Source organism: Myotis myotis, unplaced genomic scaffold (assembly GCF_014108235.1).
Source record: "Myotis myotis isolate mMyoMyo1 unplaced genomic scaffold, mMyoMyo1.p scaffold_m19_p_3, whole genome shotgun sequence".
Taxonomy (NCBI): domain Eukaryota; kingdom Metazoa; phylum Chordata; class Mammalia; order Chiroptera; family Vespertilionidae; genus Myotis; species Myotis myotis.
Genome location: NW_023416335.1, coordinates 137,591,073 through 137,613,988, shown reverse-complemented (window position 1 = coordinate 137,613,988; position 22,916 = coordinate 137,591,073). Strand labels below are relative to the sequence as shown.

At 40.7% G+C, this 22,916-nt stretch overlaps 2 protein-coding genes across 3 annotated transcripts in view; one reads left to right on the top strand and one right to left on the bottom strand.

Annotated features, from left to right (window-relative positions):
- Positions 1 to 22,916, top strand: part of OTOGL (otogelin like) — a 146,311-nt gene that overhangs the window by 11,973 nt on the left and 111,422 nt on the right. For both annotated transcript variants that reach the window (XM_036300001.1, XM_036300000.1), the window contains exons 7-10: positions 8,503 to 8,624; positions 14,189 to 14,394; positions 20,011 to 20,138; positions 20,495 to 20,601. In XM_036300001.1, coding sequence (XP_036155894.1) covers positions 8,503 to 8,624; positions 14,189 to 14,394; positions 20,011 to 20,138; positions 20,495 to 20,601 — 563 coding nt within the window. The remainder of the gene's footprint in view (positions 1 to 8,502; positions 8,625 to 14,188; positions 14,395 to 20,010; positions 20,139 to 20,494; positions 20,602 to 22,916) is intronic.
- LOC118649692 (splicing factor U2AF 65 kDa subunit-like) lies at positions 11,610 to 13,013 on the bottom strand. The gene has a single exon (XM_036297000.1). It carries the CDS (start codon positions 13,011 to 13,013, stop codon positions 11,610 to 11,612), a length of 1,404 nt encoding a protein of 467 aa, XP_036152893.1.

The following is a 22,916-nucleotide window of genomic DNA, read 5'->3' as shown; positions in this document are numbered from 1 at the left end:
CCTGTGGCCCCTCCCCCACACCATCCCGGTCCAATGGGCCCCAATTGGGGCAGCCCAGCTGGACCCCACCCATGCACAAATTCATGCACTGGGCCTCTAATATATAATAATCAGAGTATGAATACTAAGGGAAGGAGAGTGTTTGGTACTTAACGGGGTGGATAAAATTTGCAGCTATATTGAGTGTCCTTCTATCAAGATGGGGCCTAGGACTGAGAAAAGGAAGATTTAGACCCATGTGGAAGGGACTTTCAGGCAGTGCAGAAATGTCTACATCACGGATGTCAAAATGCCAACTCCAGTTGATGTCCTCATCCTTCAGGTGTTATTTGATCATTTTGAAGAGAAGGTGGGTCCAGGCACCACCATATTACTCATATATGTTTCCTTCTTCACACATCCAGTGTCATGTCACCTGCATTAATTTTTAAAACATCCCCCCTTAGTATGAACGGGAGAGCAGCATTTATGAAATGGAGTCCATACATTACATGAGCGCAGGCTAGAGTGCCGCAACCTTTCATGGCGAGGGTTCAGGATCTGAAAGAGGGGCCGATGCACCAATGAAAATGCTATACAAGAAATATGGATTTAGAAGGCATGGGGGGAGCAGGTGGAGACCTTTCTTGAAGAGGCACACCGACTTCTGGTTGGTCTGCTTTTATTCACTTGAAAACACATTTGCCCTTTAGCAATGCATATAGGTATATCAAAGGTAAAGTTTGGTAAATAGTAGAAGGATTATCAGGTTAGGAAATTTTCTTGAGCCATTGAGCCCACAGCAGGGCAATATTATGCTAATTTTCAGCCCTGCTGAATATCAAAGTCCATTGACCTTCCAATGGGCCTTTTTGCATTAATATACTAACTACTGTTGGTTTTAGCCTCCAGCAAGCACAGGCTAGAGCAGGGGTGAGCAAACTTTTTTGACTTGAGGGCCACAATGGGTTCTTAAACTGGACCCGAGGGCTGGAACAAAAGCATGGATGGAATGTTTGTGTGAACTAATATAAATTCAAAGTAAACATCATTACATAAAAGGGTACGGTCTTTTTTTTCAATAGTTTTATTCATTTCAAACGGGCTGGATCCGGCCCGCGGGCCGTAGTTTGCCCGCGGCTGGGCTAGAGTATATGGATGCAGGCAGCTAATTGCTAGGTGGATTGATACTCTATGATTGAGCTCACGAGGTAATTCTTAGTTTCAGAATTCTTGCTTCAAAAGAATCTTAGGAGACATCCAGGAATATAAGCTGCAGAGTGGCTCTAGCTGAAGGAAGTCAGTCCCTCTTTCCCTGCCCACAATCTTCCCCTGAATTGATCTTAAAGCACACCCAGGAAACTGCTGAGTGCCCTGTTCAAAAGCTAAACTCTCCATAGCTGTCATTTGTTTGAATCTTTTTCCCCCCCTCTAATTATATTGGAGTTGCATAAATTCTTTTTGTCTCTTAGGTGAGGCAAATATAAAAAAGTAGATCCTGAAATTTTTCAAGAACAACAAATCCTAATGATCCAGGAAGGAAATGAGGTCTATTGAAAGCTAACTTATGAGGCATAAAGATTAAAAAATTGGAGGTTTCTTTAGATGGGAGAGGTAGTGGAACACCTTCAGCACTCACAGGGCTCCTGTTATCAGTCCCTTACTGTCCTCTATGCCTTCACCCTCTCCCTGGGTTTATCACTCAAACACCTTCTGACTCCTTCATTGAAGTGATCTTGTGCAGTGTCTCACCCTTTTGAGGACTAAAGTGTCAACTAGATAATCTATTCTTTGATAATAATACACAATGCTGAACTTGCTTCTAGAGCTAATAGATACTGTTTCTACTTGGCCCTGTTTTGCTTGGTGGAATTTGCTTTCAGATCAACAAATCCATTTGTTTTAAATATCATCTTTCCCCTGATTATAAAAATACTAGAGGCCTGGTGCATGAAAATTTATGCACTGGAGGAGGGGTCCCTCAGCCCGGCCTGCCCCCTCTCACAGTCCGGGAGCCCTCAGGAGTGGAAGGCGACCCAGCACTCAGGGGAGGGCAATGCCCCATCACACCTCTGCTGCTGCCACTGCTAGCAGCACAAGCCTCAGCTGACCCTGGTTACCTGAGCCTCGGGCGGCCCTGGGCGGCTGGGGGGCTGAGGAGACTGCGGGACTTCGGAGGCAGGCATGCCTGCTGCCCTGGCGTGTCTGAGGGGACTGGGCGCCACCATCTTGTGGCTGTGGGTGCTGCCATCTTTGAGTATGGGGCAGTCAATTAGCATATTCCCTCCTTATTGGCTGTGGGCACCACCATCTTTTAGGGCAGGGCAGCAATTAGCATATTCCCTCCTTATTGGCTGTAGGTGCCGCCATCTTTGTGACTGCTTGAGGGTCAATTAGCATATCCCCTCTTTATTAGATAGGATTTCACTTCATTTGTAGAAAAGTTTAAAAATTCAGAAAAGTCTGAAAAATAATACTAGAACTATAAGTCAAGAGTTACCTTTGCTAATGGCTTCATATATTTCCTTTTACACTTTTTTTTTCTGGGTTTTGTACACATTTATAATATTAAACTCATACTATGTATACTTTTCTGTCCTATATTTTCACTTAATATTATATGAAGAACTTTCTTGCATTTCAAATATCCTTGACAAACACTAATTTTATTAGTTATGTTTGTTTCAACTTATATAATATTCAAATTATTTAACTATGCCGTTTTAGAAATGTAGGTTTTAAAAATATTTTCAGTATTTTAAAACATATATTGATAAACACCTTTATGAACATATTTTTATTCTCCTGATTCTTTTCCCTTTAATTTCAACTTTACTTTTTATGAGAATAATACATGCACACAGTTTAAGAGATTTCAGCAAAGCTTACGAAGCAAAAAATAAAATAAAATAAGATAAGATAAAAATAAAATAAAATATCCCTGCCTTCTTCCACTCCCAAGCCCCAGCTGAAGTCTGGCTCTTCAAAGGCAATTACTTCAACTTCTTTTGATGTTTTTTTCTGGCTTTTATTTTACATTTCAAAATACGCTATTATTTTTTTTTCAAAGATAGGCCTTACTCACTTCTTACTATGGAAAATGAAGAATCATCTCAGGTGCATCACCCTTCCTAATCCTAACACACACACACACTTTCTTTCCCTCCTCCTAATAGAAATATATTACCATTTTTAGTTAAATCACATGTGTGTTTTTTCACTTATTTCCATTTATGTATTATACATATATGGATAATATTCATATAAGTATTGTTTAGAATTGAGCTTTATAGGTTATTCTGATTTTACTAGAGGCCCAATGCATGAAATTCATGTGAGGGGTTTGGCCCACACAGCCCCAGCCAGCCCTAGCAGCTGCTCACAACCTTGGCCGGCCCTCGCAGCCTGGCTTCATCTGGAAGGTCGTCTGGACAGTCGTTCTGCTGTTCGGTCTAATTATCATATTAGCTCTTTATTAAATACTAGAGGCCCAGTGCACAAAAATTTGTGCACTCTGGGGGGGTCCCTCAGCCTGGCCTGTGCCATCTCACAGTCTGGGACCCCTCGGGGGATGTTCACCTGCTGGCTTAGGCCTGCTCCCCAGGGGATCGGGCCTAAGCTGGCAGACAGACATCCCTCTGGCAGCCCGGGAGTCCTTGGGGGATGTCCACTTGCCAGTGGGGAGCAGGCCTAAGCTGCAGTCGGACATCCTTAGTGCTGCTGAGGAGGCAGGAGAGGCTCCCACCACCACCGCTGTGCTGGCAGCCATCAGCCTGGCTTGTGGCTGAGCAGAGCTCCCGCTGTGGGAGCACACTGACCACCAGGGGGCAGCTCCTGTGTGTCATAGTGACCAGTCATTCCCAGTTGTTCTGCTGTTAGAGTCAATTTGCATATTACCCTTTTATTATATAGGAGGATTTTTCTTCGTTGTGCATTTATATAGAGTTAATATCCTAATTTTGATTTGCTGCATGTGCTATACAGCAATCACTATTTTTCCCCCCTCCAAACTCTCTAGCACTATAAAACTCTTCTCAGTATGGTCAGGTACTTTAGGAAATCCCTCAGTTTTTCCTTCCCCTCCATGATGTGTCCATTTCTTTCTTTCTTTTTTTTTTTTTAAATATATTTATTTATTGGTTTCAGAGAGGAAGGGAGAAGGAGAGAGAGATAGAAACATCAATGATGAGAGAGAATCATTGATCAGCCGCCCCCAGCACACCCCCCACCAGGGACCGAGCCCGCAACCCCGGCATGTGCCCTTGGCCGGAATCGAACCTGGGACCCTTCAGTCCGCAGGCCAACGCTCCATCCACTGATCCACGCTGGCCAGGGTGATGTGTCCGTTTCTTAGTTCTTTATTCTCTGCTCCCATTGAGACTGGCTGTCTTGGAGCCCACTGCACACCTAGCACTTGGGATTTCTCTTCACCATCCTCCTGGAGAATTTCATTCTTGTTTCTCCTGTGTTGATTTCTCTGTTTTTTGGGTCCATAAAATGTCTACTGATCCTAGAACTTTGTTCATACTTGAGAGATAGGCTCTGTAAAGCTCATTTAATGCTCCAAACATGAGAACAGTGCTTATTTGTAGTGTTGATTGAGCAGAAATCTATGTATTCATCCTTGTGTTAATTGACTATATTTTTGAGTTGTTTTCTTGAAAGAAAAGACACTTTGCTAGAAAGTGTGCATGGAAGTAATTATCTTGAAACCTTGATTATAAGTTGGAAATCACTTTCAAAATTTTGAAATGCAATCCATTCTGATTTTTGACATTTTACATATGGCCTTCCTCAACCTCCTGCAGACATTTTTAGTTATTCTCTTTATCCCTAGGGTTGTGCAATTTTGTGAATATGTAAGTTTTTTTTAAAAATTATTGGGCTGGGTATGGGTACTTCATGGGACCTTTTAAGCTTTAAAAATGACTCAGTATCTACACTAATAAAAGAGAAACATGGTAATTGGCGTACGACCGCTACCCTTCCCATTGGCTAATCCCCCTGTCACTCACAGAGTAGGGCCGAGATATGCAAATTAACTGGCAGCCAAGATGGCGGCCGGCAGCCAGGCAGCTGATGCGAACAGGGAGGCTTGCTTGCTTCAGTGATGGAGGACTCCAACGTTCCCCACCTGACTTGCCGGCCTCTCAGCTGCAACTCTAAGCAACTATGTTGTGAATAAAGAAGCTAAAAAAACCCCAGAAACCTGCTTTACTCAGCGGAGCTTCAGCCAACCGGACCGCAACATTGTATCAAATACAGATGGTAAACAAAGGCCAGAAACCTGTTTTCAGCAGCCAAGGCCTCAGAGCTAAAGCTGGCCCAGAATAAAAAAGAAAAAAAAAGAAAAAAAGGAGCGGTTGGGAGCTTCAGTCCCAGCCTGAAAACAGCCCTCAGCCCCTCAGCCAGACTGGCCAGGCACCCCAGTGGGGACCCCCACCCTGAAGGGAGTGTGACCAGCTGCAAACAGCCATCATCCCCTCAGCCAGACTGGCCAGGCACCCCAGTGGGGACCCCCACCCTGAAGGGTGTGTGACCAGCTGCAAACAGCCATCATCCCCTCATTCAGGCTGGCCAGGCACCCCGGTGGGGACCCCCACCCTGATCCAGGACACCCTTCAGGGCAAACCAGCCAGCCCCACCCGTGCACCAGGCCTCTATTCTATATAGTAAAAGGGTAACATGCCTCCCGGCACCGGGATCAGTGTGACAGGGGGCAGCGCCCAAACCCCCTGATCGCCCTGCGGCTCTGTGTGTGACAGGGGGCGGGGCTCCAACCCCCCCACCCCCAAAGGCCCTGCTCTGTGTGTGACGGGGTAGAGTCATAACCTCCCCATCTGCCCTGCCCTGAGTGTGACAGTGGCGGCGCCCCAACCCCCTGATCGGCCCTGCTCTGTGGGTGATAGAGGGTGGCACCCCAACCCCCTGATCCGCCCTGCCCTGAGTGTGACAGGGGGCGGTGCCCCAACTCCCCTATTGGCCCTACTCTGTGAGTGACAGGGGGGAGCTCCTCAACCCCCTGATCGGCCCTGCTCTGTGCATGACAGGGGGGGAACTCCCCAACCCCCTGATTGACCCTGCTCTGTGCATGACAGGGTATGGAGCCCCAACCCCCCTGATGGGCCCTGCTCTGTGCGTGACAGGGGGTGGCGCCACAACCTCCCCATCGACCCTGCCTTGAGTGTGACAGGGGACGGTGCCCCAACCCCCCAATCGGCCCTACCCTGAGCGTGACTGAGGGTGGCATCGCAACCTCCCAATCTGCCCTGCTCTGTGCATGACAGGGGAAGGAGCCCCAACTCCCCAATCGGCCCTGCTCTGAGCCTGACCAGGGGCTGCACCTAGGGATTGGGCCTGCCCTCTGCCACCCGGGAGCAGGCCTAAGCCAGCAGGTGGTTATCTCCCGAGGGGTCCCAGACTTCGAGAGGGCACAGGCCAGGCTGAGGGACCCCCCTCCCCCCTGAGTGCACAAATTTTTGTGCACCGGGCCTCTAGTTGGAATAATATTTCTTTTTTGTTTTTGGAATATTTCTTTTTCTTCCTCTCTTTTAGAATTTTCTTTTTCTCTTTCAGAAATTCTGTGATTCAGATATTAGAGCTCCTGAAATAAGTGATTGATTCCTTAATTTTCATGTTAATTCTTCCCTGTTTTCTATTTTTTTTTTTTTTTTTTTTTGGTTTACATTTTGGGAGATTTATTTCCAACTCTTAGATATTTATCTTCTAATCATTCTATTTCAGTTATAGGTTTCTCCTATGATACTGTCAATATACAATTCTTATCTTTATTCTTTGAATTTCATTTTAACATAATGTTATTCTTCTTTTCTGAATGATATAACTCACTAACTCACTTTTCCCTCTGAAGAAATTAGTTATGAATTTTTGGAAGTTTATTAAAAAATTTTGATTACTTTTATATTTGGTTTATATAGTTGTATTTCATATTGCAGGCTTTTATCATGATCCATGAATGTTTATTCACATTTGAGGATTAGGCTCTAAAAGCTGATCAGAAATCTCCAAATATATGGATGGGGACTTGCTTGCATGGTGGGAAATTGAGCAGGGAGCCTCTAGGTTCATTAGATATGCCCCAGATATGAGTATCTGTACGTCCTTTTTCCATTTCATTTCTCCAAAAAAAAAAATTTCCCCAATATCCTGAATGAGGTCAGTGCATGGATTCCTGGATACTGCCAGCATTTTAGGCATACCTCTTCAGGCTTTTGCACTTGCTATTCCTTTGCCTAGAATGGTCTTCTAAATATCCATCTGACTTGCTCTTATGCCTCCTTCATCTTTACTAGAATTTCCTCTTATTAGTGAGGCTTTCATTGACTACTCAACTTAAAATTAACACCCAATCTTTGACACATACTCTTTCTCCCCTTTGTCTGCTTAATGTTTCTCCTTCGTGTTGTCTATCATCATATATATTTTAGTTATATTTAGTTATATTTTTTATTAACTGTTTACCTCTAATGAAATAAACGTTTCATGAGAGCAGGTGTTTTTATCTGTTTTGCTGACTGTTACATCTCTCGAATCTAGAATAGTAACTGGCAGATAATAAAGGATCGATAAAATTTGCTGATTATTCATTTAATATATATTCCATTTATTCAGTATTAAGCATTTATCTTATCATTGGTGATTTTCTTATCACTTTTATGCTTAGAAAGTTGTTTTCTGTCTATATAGTTACTTATATTTTCTTTCAGTTATGTTATGTTTCCATCATTATACTCTATTTTGTGAACCTTCTGAAATTAATTTTGGAAGAGGTTGCTTTCCTTTCTCCGTTTCTTCCTTGCTTTCTCTTTTCTTTTTACTAATTTATTAATTTTCCCTATCCATTTATTTTTTGAAAAACAATCTCTCTTCCTTAAAGTGTCTGGGCGATTTTATTTTTAGTGAGGTTATAGTTACTACTGCAATCTTTACACAAAGCTTTATGTAGAGCTCTATTTGAAGCTCGATTTCATGATTCTCTAACAGGTAAAAAATATGGATATACCAATTACAAATGGCCTGGCCAGCATGGCTCAATGGTTGAGCTTCAACCTATGAATCAGGAGGTCATTTGGGGCAGGGCACAAGCCTGGGTTGCAGCTTGATCCCCACTAGGGTATGTGCAGGAGGCAGCTGATCAATGATTCTCTCTCATCATTGATGTTTCTCTCTCTCCCTTCCTCTCTGATATCAATCAATAAAAATATATTTTAAAATTACAAATGTGTTTCTTTGTGGTGCTCTACAGTCTTGTCAGACTATTTTTCCTAATATACACCATGTTAAAAAAAAATGCTGAATTAACTTGTACTTTATGAAGTTAATCCTGTTGTCCAATTTCTGAGATGAATATTTGTTTTCTTTTAAAAATCTAAAATGTAGTTATAATTTTGTATAGTGTCATAGGACTAATGATGCCATAGAAATATAGACATATATTGTAGTTTTAGTAATTGAAATGAAGGCTTATATTCCTATCCTTCCTTTTGTTTTTCTCTCTTTAAGGTTCATAATAGCCCTAAGTGCCTTGGTTCAGTGTATTATTGTTACCGATCGATCAGTTTGTTCTTTTCAGACCAACAGGAAATTCGAATTTATGGGCATGAAATAAAAAAGAATGGAATCAGGTAAGATGGAATAAATGATGTAATGAAAATAACAGATGGACAAAGAGCACTTTCAAACACCTCACATTGAAAGTGAATTGTGGAGCAGGAAGAGAGAATTTCTTTTCAACAATAACCTTTAAGTTATATCATAGATACCAGAACTTAGGTAGGCTCCAAGGCCAGCCAGGTGGCCAGGAATCTAGCCATTGTAACCTCCCTAATGCTTATGTAGGATACAAATATGTTTACATAGGTGGAGAAAAGATGATCATATCTTTTTCTAAGAGACTCGAGAGATATCTTCATAATTGAAGTGTTCAATCATTTTTGGCCTCTATCTTTCTTCGTTCTTTTTTTATTTTTAAAGCAGAAACTTTAAATCTCTGCAAGTCCTTTCCAAATTTATGTGAATGAAGTTTGGGTGTCACTTGAGTTTTTCCATTAGTGTTCTGACAAAGATTCAGAGCCAATATGTAACCAGCCTTCTTGAATAGATCAAAGAGGGGGCCACTATGGTTTTCTGTCTGCCAAAAATAATATCTGAGGGATTTAGGTAAAGAGATATTTACTTATTAAGTCGGTGGAAGGTTTTATACATTTTAAACTAAGAATACTGTGGAATAATCTGCCTTCCAATCTAAATAATTATAGAGATATTTAGTCTTAACTATTTCTTGGCTGAGGTATGCCAGGAAAAGGAAATTACCACATGGAACAATGCTATCCATCCTTCAGAATTCACTAGCGAGTGTTTGAAGCAGAGGGATTCTTTCCAGTGCCATAGCCTGGCCAACCTAGGTGCTGTTTTTCTCAGTTTAGATTCCTTAGAGTCAACAGACGGTACAGAAAGGACTTTGGATGAAGGACCAGGGGAGCCAGGCACTCCGTAGTAGCCTGTCTCTCTGGGCTTATTTTCTTGATCAGTTGGGTTCTGTACTTCTAATTATCTTATAAAAGAAACAGCCATTTGAATGGGAAGATAACACACTACATATGTATTTCCTGGAACCGAATTTAAATAGAAATGTAGAATTCCCTATATGGGATTTTAGGTAACATGATTGACACTTTAAAAAATCATGTTTTATAAAGCAGAAATGGCATTCAAGGAGATTTTCAAGAATACTAACCCTTTGTTAATTCAAAGATATAATATTTAAGTTTTAACTCAGAGATGTCGTATGATAGAAAAAGGATGGCTTTCTTATTAACCAACTAACTTGCTTATACTAACGCTGTATCTGGCCTAGGGCCTAACTCATAGCAGGTGTTAGAGAAATGTTTGCCAAAATGAAATCAAATACATGAGGCTCTGCACATCACGTCTCACCTCTCTGGACTTCTGTTCTCACCTGTGCATATGAATCTGTAAATAATTTTTAGCATTAATCAGTGCATTCATTTTAGTTTACATTGTTAATGTTTCTTGCTGAGGTTGGAGTTTTTCTTAGATTTCTGGGAGATTATCTAATTTTTCCTATTATCCCCCATCACCACTAACATCCTTTTATGTTATAGGCATCAGAACGATCACATACATCTTTTATTTTAAAAAACAGTTTATCTAATCAATTTACTATGGAAGAGATAAATGACAAATGACCAAACCAAAAACTACCCACAACAAAACAACTATACCTCTATAAAATCAATATTCCATTGCTATAAAATATTTTTATACAACCTGATTCACTTTTTTATGTATACCTTTCATAAACTTATAAACTTAATATTATTCATACTGAATTTTACTATGCATTTAATATGAGTTCCTCATGTTTATAATTTTAAATATTAACAGATTATGGAAGCAATTAGCTAAAGTCTTTTTATTTATTCTCCAAAGTAAATTTTTAGTTATTTTCCTATTCTTTTGACTAATTATCTGTAAAAATTTATATGCAGACATCTTTGGGAAAATGGATAGATATTTTGAATTATTTCTTTGTGGGCTATCCCTTTGTTAATGAGTCTGTCTAGTTTTATAGTTTTTGTATCATATAGCCATTCTTTTCCTGAAAAGGAACCCAGTAATTAGAAGTTTTGAGAGAAATGTGTAAATATACCTATTAACCTCCCGCCTCACTCACATTATAGTTTATAATTTTCAGTTAGCATGGCTATCGTAATAACAATGATATTTGCCTTCCATTTCTTGAATTATAGCACCTGCTCTTTTCTGTCATATATGTGACTAGAAGGGGAATGGTGTTCTTTCAAAAGTATCCTAGGCAACTTACTATGCTTCTATAATGTCCAATTATTTAGTTTTCTTTAGTTCACATGTTTCCCACTTCCTTTGTACGTTCACATACTTGTGAAAAGTGAAAAGACTAGATGGTGGATCAGGAATTTAAATACTCAATGTGGCCCTTATGTAAATAGCCCCAATTTTATGCCTTTTAAAAATTATGAATATAAAAACTGTGGTACATCTACACAATGGAATACTATGCTGCTGTAAAAAGGAAGGAATTCTTACCATTTCCAACAGCATGGATGGAACTGGAGAGCAATATGCTAAGTGAAATAAGCCAGTCAATGAAAGAAAAATACCACATGATCTCACTCATTTATGGATAATAAGGACCATTATAAACTGATGAACAAAAATAGATACAGAGGCAGAGCAGCCTCAAACAGACTGTCAAACTACAGCTGGAAGGCTGTTGGGAGTTGTGGTGCAGAGGAGGGTGGGTAAGAGATCAACCGAAGGACTTCTATGCATGCATATAAGCATAACCAATGGACACAAGACACTGGGGGGTAGGGGAGGTTGGGGGATTGTCAAGGGGAGGGAAAAAGGAGACATATGTAATACTCTTTGTGATATTTTAAGCAATAAAAAAATTAATTACAAAAAAATAAAATACATGTAATTAGAAAAAAAAATTATGAATATAACCTGTACACCCCGCCCCCACCCCCACCCTTAATTGCTGTCATTCGAAGGGGTGTGGCCCCCAGCCAGCCCGGCCCCCCCCCCCCCCACCACCACCACCTCTACTCGAAGTTCCGGCGGTGGTAAGAGTCGGGGTCACAGTATTTTGTGACAACCACCCTGTTGGCGAACTTGCGACCTGTCAGGCCCTGCATGGCTTTCTGGCAGTCACACACAGAGGCGAACTCGACGAAGACCTTCCCGCAGCCGGGCACCTCGACGCCGTCCACGGGCCGGGGGATCTCGATGGACTTGACCAGCCCGTGCTTGCTGCACTCGTCCCGCACGTCCTCCACGATCTCCTCGTACTCCTCGTCGTCCAGCAGCTCCTCGGGCAGCACCGTGTTCAGGAGGCACAGGACCTCCGTGGGCTGGCCGCCCATCTGCACCTGGGAGCTCAGCAGGCCCGGCACTTGCAGGGTCTCGGGGGCCTGGTGGACGGCGCTCGGCGTGGCATTCTTGGCCCCCACACTCGCCCTCTGCACCTGCAGTGTCCTGTCCCCCAGCTGCATCCCGTTCAGCCCCGCCATGGCCTGATCCGCGACGCTGATGTCCACGTACTCACAGAAGGCGTAGCCCTTGGAGAGCCCGGTGGCGCCGTCCTTGACCAGGTGGAAGGCCTTGAGAGGCCCGAACGATGCGAGCAGCTCTTTCACCTGGTCCTCGTTCAGGTAGTTGGGCAAGCCCCCGACGAACAGCTTGTGGGCAGAGTCCGGGACCACGGTGGACACCACGCCGGGCAGGTAGACCGAGGGGCTCTCCGACAGGCCGGGCAGGGGCTGGTAGTCGTGGGGCCGGCGGATCTTCAGCGACTGGCCCTGGAAGATGATGCCGTCGAAGGCCATGGCCTGGGTGGTCTCGTCCTCGGAGCGGAACTCCAAGAAGGCAAAGCCCTTGTCCTGGTTGATCTGCACGGCCAGGACGGGGTGGCCCGGGGCCCGCGTCAGCCCGCCCAGGCGCATCTGGGCGTTGAAGAAGTCCACCATGGCCTCCTCGGTGAGGCCGAAGGGGATGTTGCCCACGTAGAGGCGCCGGGCCTGCCTGGTCATCTGGCTCCCCACCCCAGGCACGGGCGTCGGGGTCACAGCCAGCCCGTCCGGGGTGGCGGTGGGGAGGAGGGCGGTGGCTGGAATCTGACCCGCAGCTTGCATGGCCTTGTACTGCATGGGGGTGACGTGCTCAAAGCCGGGCGGCGGCACGTCCCAGTGTTTGCGGACCTTCCTCTTCTTCTCATGGCGGGGGGAGCGAATCAATCGACCCCGCTCCTCTTTAGCGCCTCTGGCCAAAGGTTTGCTTCGTCGCCGCCGGTCACGGGATGCGCTCCGCTGGTCTGGGTTGCGCCTGTCGCGGCTCCGGCTGCGGCGCTTGTGGTCCCGGCTGCGGCTGCGCTTGCGGTGCCGGTTCTCTTTGTCTCGCTCTTGCTTATTCTCCATGACCTGCATCTCGAACTCGTGGAAGTCCGACATGCTGAGATGGCCGCTTAAGCTCACCTCGCCTTGCCGCCCGCCCTAGCCGCTCACTCCAGGCAGGTCCAGGGGTTCCCAAAGGTGTGGATGGAGTCAGGGAAGAATGAAAGACACAGAGACAGCGGTCAGTTGATCAGCATAGCGAGGTTCTCTTGCTGGGTTCTCTCGCCAGGATCTCCAGACAAGTTCTGTCTTTATTCTCGTGTTACATCTGTACTTATACCAGTTGATTTTAATCCTATCAATTCTATTCCAAAGGTTAGGGCGTTTCTTATCTCCATTCCAAGATTACTCTATTGTTCTATTAAACTACAAGGACGTAACTGAAGGAGATTATCCTAAATAAAGATTATGTAGTTTAAGTGTGATTGTTCGTAGTTAAGGTGATTACCCGCCTGGCACTTTAGTTAAGGGAATTTACTGATTTATTTCCTTCCTTAATCCTAAACAACCTTTCTCGGATAGGTGACCTTGGTTAAAACACATAGCGCTAAGAAGGGGAGCAAACATATTAAGAACAGTATGCCATGTTCAAGAACAGGTCCCTTGAAAAATAAGCTGTGCAGATGTTTCTTCCCTGTGTCAAGCAGCAAGGGTGGACCGGCTTCCTGCAAATTCCCCCATTTTTATTTTTTAAATGACAGTGCCTGTAAATCAGCAGCCACCTCTCGAATTAGGTTGTTTAAGACTCAGAGGAAGACTTGTTTGTGACTTTGCCAACAGGTCAGTCTGAGGCTTAACCCTATATCGGCTCTCCACATGTTTGTACTTCAAAATTTTGAGCAACACTTTTTAAAAAATCTTTAACAATCTAGATAAAAAATACATTAAGCTCATTATTCAAAGTAGACATAGTTATTTTCCAGATTATAAAAATCAGTGATATTTAGCAGAAGTGTGTTTTTGGTTGGTTGAAAGAATCATCCAATTATAAGTATAAAATCTAAATCATCATGGAGAAACGGATATAATTTTTGTTGTCTTTTTATTTCAATATTGAATTTTTCAAAACACAATATTTTCTATATGATGGTTGCTTGATAAATCTAACTGCCTAGTTTATTCAGTAATTTTGAATAATAACTATGTTTTACTTAATTGTCTGTTACTATGAAAAGCATGATCTATAACTGATTCTTCATTATAATTAAATTGCCTTTGTTCCATTTTTCAAGTTTAACATTGCCTCAGACAATTGGACAGGTTTCTGTTGAGAAACTAGCTGACTACATTCTGGTGAAAACAACCTTTGGTTTTTCATTGGCTTGGGATGGAATATCTGGAATTTACCTCAAAATATCTGAGGAGCTTAAAGGGAAATCATGTGGCCTGTGTGGAAACTACAATGGCATTCAATCTGATGATTTCATCATTCAACAAGGTAAGGGGAGCACAATGAATGTGCGGATACTTCTGAGGTCTTTCTCCTTCACCAGTCAAGCTGTTTGTACCCAGAAGGGTACAACTTGTCCTAGGTTGGGTAAAATTAGTAGCTATAACTTGTCTGTTTTAGAAATGTTAAGTGCAGTTTGAATGTAAAAAAAAAAAATATTTGTGTCATGCTTGAAAACCATTATTTATTTTATATTTGCAAAATTAAGATACAGGACTTACTCATGTAACAAATATTAATTGAGCATGTACTTCATGTCAGGCACTGTTGTACTGTTGTAAGAGCTTGGAATGCATCAGTGAATAAAACAAAGACTCCTTCCTTTTTGGGACTTACATTTTAGTGATTCAAATCCATTGGAGAAGAATTATTCACTTTTGGACAAAAGCTATTTTGCATCCAGTCTTGATAGGAATAAAACAAATGACTGCCAAATAATAGTTTTGCAAAGATATTTAAATGTGAACAGTATTGTAAAAGTTGAATAACTTGAAACTGTTTTTTTATGAATAATGATGTCTCTACCATCATTTATCTATTTATTCAAAGTCATGAAACTAATCTGTGTAAACTATTAAAAATGTGTTCTCTTATACTTTGGTTACTAGTGTGTACTGGCAATGGAATAAGAGAGTCACAGGACACAATCATGATTTAGGTCCACATGGAGAGGTGTAATAAAAAAAGAGTACTGTTCTTAGTACCAGTAAACATGGTTGTGAATCTTGTTTCTAGTCTTAAAAGCTTTGTTGTTTGGGGCAACTCATTTAATCTCTCTGATGCTGTTTATTCAGCTGAAAAATAGGAATATGGTAAGTCTGAACCTTAATAGTTATCAGGAATAATAAGAACATATCTTGATATTATTTACAATAACAGTTAATATAAGCACATAACTATATTATTCTCAACCCTTATAAGATTCTGTAAATTGGGTGGTATTTCCTTAATTTTTTAATGACACAAGGTGGTCTGCCCAATGTAACCCAGCTTGTAAAATGCTGCTGTCAGGGTTGGATTACAGATCTGAAAATCTCCCAACCCTATGATTAGGTAAATGTGTGAGAAATGGACTTTAAATCTGTAAAGTACTATATAATACTTTTAAAAAAATATGTTTTTATCAATTTTAGAGAGAGAGGAAGGGAGAGAGAGATAGAAATATCGATGAGAGAGAAACATCAACATTAATTGGCTGCCTCCTGCATGTCCCCTACTGGGGTTTGAGCCCACAACCCAGACATGTGTCCTGACTGGGAATCAAACCTGTGACCTCCTGTTGCATGGGTTGATGCTCAAATGAGCAACACTGGCTGGGCTACAATACTTGCTTAATATTATAAAATTAATAGAGAAGTGTTGCCCACATGTCGTGTTTTAAGGCACAGTGAAAATCCCACTTAGAGTCTGTGTTCTGGACTCAGACTGTGAGATTCAAATCCTGCTTTGCCATTTATTAAATTTTCTAAGTTTAATGATATAGTGATAGTATATACTTCGTAGAGTTGCAAGGATTAAAAGAGACAACCCATGTAAAACATTTAGTACAGCGTGTAGCACATAGTTAATGCTCAATACACTTTAACTAATTTATAATTGCTTCCACATGGTCTCAATAAACCTATAATGAAGCTGAAGTAAAAATGTTCCATTAAAGACATTTATTTTTTATTTTTTTAAATATATTTTATTGATTTTTTACAGAGAGGAAGGGAGAGAGATAGAGAGTTAGAAACATCGATGAGAGAGAAACATCGATCAGCCACCTCCTGCACATCTCCCACTGGGGATATGCCCGCAACCCAGGTACATGCCCCTGACCGGAATCGAACCTGGGACCCCTCAGTCCGCAGGCCGACACTCCATCCACTGAGCCAAACCGGTTTCGGCCATTAAAGACATTTAAGAGGACCTTGTTAAATGCACACATTTACCCAAGATGCATAATGCATCATCAGGATTAGTTCACAAGTGGCTGGTGAAAGAGCAGGGCTTCAAGGAGCCAATTTCCTCATATGTACAATGGAGATAATAATAATGACCCTGAGGCCTTCCAGCCTGTGAGGATGAAATGAGAAAATGTAACTGAAAATGTTCAAATTCTGTGAGCACAATACAAGTAAACTTACAATATTGAGATCCCCATGAAATGGTGTTTTGCATCTAATTGGAGATTTAGAGTGAATCTTGAGGGTAGGGATTTAGACTCAAGCAGAATCAATCAAATGGTGATTATTAATTTCTTTTTCTTCTATATGAAAGCATTCACACACAAAATAATAACACTCAATTCAGTTCTCTGTATTAGAGTTAGAAAAGACTGCTGTGGGTGGTTCTCCTAGGTCAGCGGTTCTCAACCTGTGGGTCGCGACCCCTTTGGCAGTTGGACGACCCTTTCACAGGGGTCGCCTAAGTCCAGCCTGCATATCAGATATTTACATTACAATTCATAACAGTAGAAACATTACAGTTAAGAAGTAGCAACAAAAATAATTTTATGGTTGGGTCACAACATGAGGAACTCTATTTAAAGGGCCAGAAGGATGAGAACCACTGTCCTAGGTAATCCGGGGAACGTTGTATGGAAGTCTGGACAGAAAACAGCATGTGTTCTTATTAGGATTTGAGTTAAAAGTCAGACAGACTTTGATAACCTGGAATATAAAGTGGTTGCTCACAGGGAGATAACTGGGCAGCGAAGGGGTGTTAACAGATTATAAGTGGAAGAAGGCTGGCAGGAGGCAATTGGACTGAATTGCAGAGGCCGGGCAGTAGGCCAGAAAGACCCCAGAGAATATGTGGGAAGAGCCTAAAGAGAGTTCAGCTTTTTCACAATTATATTGGTGCACAGTATAAAGCAGAGTAATTAAGAAACTAACTTACAATAATTTATAGGGATGTGACAAGAACCCGACCTCCTCTTTTCTTCCATGTGCTAGTAATGCAAGAAATTCTCTACAGATGAGCTGTGTTACCTTTAAGATCCTAAAGCTAAAATAACTCAGCCTGTACTTTGAAAGTCAGTTGTACTTTGCTGATTAGAGAACTCTTTAGAATCAGTGAGTTTAACTGAATGCCATTGAATGCACAATTTATTAAAATGATTAAAATTGTATTTCTTTCTGAATTCCTACTTATTCTTCAGGAATGACTTCACAAAGAAATGAGGCTTTTCCAAACTTCTGTGAATATAGAAAGATTTTAATTTGTTGCTAGTTGAGCCTCTGCTCCATAATTCATGTCTGTAGCTAGCTACACATTAACATAGAGACCCTGGTTTACCCTTCACTTTCTCAACATAATTAATATGCCTCACTTGCATTCTTAGAAATGTCACAATATGGACAATATTATTCTATTTGTAGCACCTCCTATATAAAACATTTAAATTTTAGTTATGCAGGCTCTAAGACCACCTATATAACCAACTCATAATAACCAACTCTTGTGACTCATTTATTAACATAATGTAGTAAAAATAGGTAAATATGTGTTTGAAAAGCTGGAATTAAAGTGAACTTTAAGGAATTTCCCTGGTTATTTAGTTACATTAAAATTTATACATAAATATTAAAATAGGTGAGGCTTTAGGAAATGTTTTTAGTTCTTTAGACTTTTAAAAAAGATGTTTTAAAATGAAATGTGACCATAAATTTTCTTTAAGAGTACATTTGTTTTTCCTTTTGTAAAATCAGTGTATTAGACTAGGCCCATGCTCAGTTCAATGTGTAACATTTCCATCAATATCAGAGTAATGAAGTGGGCCAAACTGGAAAGCTCTAGGATTCTAATAATCTTTTAAATAAATATTACAAACTCCCTTGTATTTATTCATTCACTTATTTAGCAAATGTGTTTGAGCACCTACTATATACCAGTCACTAACCTAGAGATACAGCAGAAGGACAGCTAGGGAAGCTCTCTCCCTTCCCATAGTAGGTATTACAGTGACAGATAAGATACATAAAGAGAAAAATTAAAATATAATTTTTGTGAAAAATAGCAGCCATGAAAAAAAAGACGAGGAAAGAAAGGAGGTTAAGAGTCATAAAACAGTGTGTGCTTGGTGGTAGTTCAGGTCATGTGACAGAGAATGCTCCTGAGGAGGTCATATTAAATAGTATCTCATATAACCAACCTTTGTGACTCTCTTATTAACACAATGTAGTAAAAATAGCTCCAAGACCAAATAAGGGAGAGAGCAGGGGTAAGAGTGATTCTGAAGGAGGAGGAACAAGAGCAAGGCAAGTGCAGGAGGCAGTCGGGGATGAGTTTGAGTGAAGACTGGAGCAGGTTGAGCAAGAATAGGAGAAGGTATCGGAGGGGCTGGGCCAGGGTGGGGTGAGGTAAGTGGAGGAGGTTGGGAGTTGAAGGCATAAAGGGGCAAAAAAATCTTCAAGGCCAAAGTACAGTTTGGAATTTTACAGTCAGAAAGAGAAGCATTTTTATAGGTGAACTCCCACAATCTTCCCAACAACTGATAGTAGGACATGGACATCACCTTCCTATCTTGCAGATACAGAGAGAGAGAGTTGTCAAACATTTGGCTTGAGAGTTTTGATTCTACTGATGTGGTAGCTATTCTTCAAAGGTAGACGTGTGGCTGTGTAAATTTACATGGCAGAGAACCCAAAGCTCAAATCTAAGGGTCATTGTCTTAGATGGAACTTCGAGATGCCATCTTGTTCGGTTCTGCTAGGTCCTTGAGATTTGAGCTTCAGCCTTCGTCTGAATGTGGGGCAGGATTAATTTTCATTAATTTTCAAGCTTGTTCTCAGGCCAGGTGCTGAGGCAATTCAAACTTGATCTGGAGCGGAGAGGCCAGAGTGCTCACCGCCTGCTGTCTGTTGCTGTGTACACATTAGCGCCGGAATCTTGCCTCTGAAATGCTGAGATAGTGTCAGGATTCTTAACAATCTGTCCTGAACACGTTTAGAAACACTTACCACATTCCACTGAAATTACTTCACTCCTTATTCTTCTGTTCACCAGGCGTCTTTTTCAGTCTTTTACTGTATGTATGTCCTCTGAAGTGTCAAGGGCTCAACGCAATTTTTTTTATTGTTGTTTGTCCCCAAAATGGAACTACAATTTTAGTAAGTTTCTGACTGATGTTAACTATGAGGGCTTTCTGAAGATTTTCATACCAAACTTTTATTTATGCTTCTTAGTTTTATGCATATTTTCTCCTTTCTATAGCACAAACTAGAGGCTAATTAGTGCTTTACTGAAGTGCATATTGTGTCACTCACTCCCAGTGAAGTTTTTCCTCTCCAATGACATTAATTTTTATTTAGTATTAACACTTTGTTCAATTTATTTTTATCATGCTAAAGGGATGTTACAGGGTCGGCAAAAGGAGGTTTACAGTTGTGAGTATGCTAAACACAGTTTGTTCTTGTATTATTATTTATTAATTATTGTATTGTTTTCCATCAGGACAACTGTAAACCTGCTTTTTCCAACCCCTGTATAGTCTCATACTATTGGTAATTATAAAGTTATTGAATTTAACTTTTTGACCAGGAGTTCATATTAATGAACTGTGTGTTTATGAAAAGTGATCCTATTACACATATTTGTGTGTGTGTTTGTGTGAAACAGAGGACTATACAGAAGACATTGCTATGTTTGCAAATAGTTGGTTGGTGCAAACTCCAGATGACATCAAATGCGTACCCACACCCTCAGATTTTCCAAATCCATGTTCCAGTGGAATGCCAGCATTTGAGGTAAATTTGGTGTGAAAACTATGGGTATGTTGAATTAACAACCATATATTGTATTTGTATATTTTACATTAAGCATTTTTAATGCAAACACTACATTCTGAAACACTATTAAATTTAGGAAATGTAACTGCAATAGAAATAACTTTACAATTATTTCAGAAATAATGAATGTGATGTTTTGTAAAACTAGCACTCATTACAACATGTAATTATAAAATATTGGTTAACATTTACAAGCAGAAATTACCTTCTGTTTCCTAGTAAGAACAGAATCTTGCAATTAGATCAGTAGGAAAAAATGAGAGTACATGCATACCATTAAATATGTCCTGGTGACCTCCATCTTTTTCGCACAGGCAATCTTCTTCAAGTGTCAGATTCTGTTGCAGTTTCCTTTTTTGAGCTGCCATGAATATATTGACCCATATTTATACATTGCCAGCTGTGTTAACGATCTTTGCAAGTAAGTGAAATGATTAGTATTTGCAATAAAATTTTCTTTATCCCAAAAGAAGAGCAAAAACCACTTTTATAACTTAGCCATCTCACCAATTCACAGAGTATAATGGGAAATGTAAAGCATAGACTATACTAACAGCTTTTAAAAGATCACTGGATAACAGGTACAGTCTGTTCTATATAAGCAGCATGAACAGGATACAGCAATTCTTAAGTATTTTTTATGCCACTGACCCATGTTGGGCATCAAGAAATGTCTGTAGACTCTTTTTCAAAGTTATGTTTAAATGCACAACATAAGTTTACAATGGAAACTATATTGAAACAGAGTTATCAATATAGTAAGCAAGATGATTTTTTGATACCAGGACTTTTCTACATGCACTTCAGGTCTAATAACTACTGTAATTTGATCTGGTGATGAGTGTAAATAATATTTTGAGATGGCTGCAACAATTATCATGAGAAGTTAAAACATGAAAAAATGACATATGAGATATATTGGTGAAAAAGTCTAAGATACTGCTAAGAACGTTGTGATATGTTTCCTAAATGTATAATGAAGGAAATACTAAATTTCATTTGGAGATTAGTGAAAATAAAGATGTAATATTTTTCCCAACCAAGGTCATAGACTCCCGCATTCTCTCCCAGGTTAAGAACACCAAGACTGGGTGGTTTCTAGGGAACAAACTCAGTAAGACTTCAAAAATATCTCAAAAAATTTTAATAAATCTGAATGTTTTTTTAAATTTAAGAAATGTAAACGATATATAGGAACTTTGTTTTGAAAGACCAGTCTAATTTTTGGTTGAGTAAAACTACTTAAATGGCATCTTGGGTGGCTTGTTAAGAGGTTTAAGTTAATTAAAGGTAAGGAAAAAGAGGGAAGGTGAGGTGGTATAAAACTGCCTTACTTATAATTAATCTGCTTAGAAATATGACCACACCTCAAAGCAAGGGCTGCTGAGAAATGCTCTCTTTGGCTGGGCACCCATATGCCCAGCAAAAACTTAGAGGGTCTAATACTGAGGAGAAGAAAGGGAACTGGGGATGAAAATGTCTCTGCTGCACTCACTTCGTCTGAAATTTCATCATTGAGACATTGACATGATATTTTGGTAGACTTAGGCTTTGGATTTTGAAACCAAATCGCTTTCTCCAGGGTAAATAAAAATAGAAGGATGGAGAAACATCTTTTCCTGGCTGAAATTGTCTGATATGCTTGAGGTGGAGAGGCCAGGTTTGGGGGCACAGCAGACACCAACTACCAATAGAAGGGCATTATACATCAAGTCAGTGGTCATTGGTGGAATGAAAGCCCAGTTAGCCTTTCACTCCTCTCAGTATGCCACCTAGGACCAGACCCGCCTACAGGAGATGCTTTTCATTTGCTATGTAGTAGAGGACTGCATCACGAGGATCCTATAGCATGAGAACAGCATTATCAATCTGCTGAACTCAAATTAATTTCCTGTCTGAATTAATATGATAGCATATTAAACTTGATTCAACACACAGCTGGTCTGCGCTGAGCATTGTGCCACACCTTGGAGAAACAGAGACAATTGAGACAATTTAGACAGAGACCCTGTCCTGGGAACTCAGATTCTAGGGGGGCAGAGAAACAGGGCTCCAGCAACAACACAAGTTCTGAAGGCAAGCACTGCGATGTGGAGGAGAGATTGCTGTCTTTATCAGAGAGTGTTCCACAGAGGAGATAACATCTCCGTTGAAATTTGAAGAATGATACAATTCCAGTCCTTGAATGGAAGCCCTGTTGCTACTTCTAAGAATGATAAACTTACCAGCAAGGAAATGATGGTAGACCTGCCACAACAAAGTCAATTGATTTAAAGACAACTACTCCTTAATGCTCATTTTCCTGCTAAACTTTACATCCCCAAATAGAACAAAACCCCTCATTTTTCCTCAGTAAATTGAGATAATAATTTCTTTCCTGCCTGATTGTCATGAGTTTTCGTGTGGTACCATGGGTAGCATGCCTAGCATGGATCCTAGAGTAACGCAGACACCACAAATGGTAGCTATTTTAATAATAGTTGCATTGGGTGGGAAAGTCAATATTGAGTTATCTTGTTAACTTTCAAAGCCTCTGTTAATTGTAGGAAACCATGCACATATTTTAAGGGAAATCATAAACTTCATGTCTTTCTAGCAATCGAATCATTTCAGCTTACCCTGCTTTTCAGAGAATATTCTTGTCTGGAGGTTGAGAATATTTTCTCAGTTTCTGGAGTTTATGCTCAGTCCTTTTTTCCTTTCAAAGCTCAGTTAATTGGACCAGATAAGCTGCAT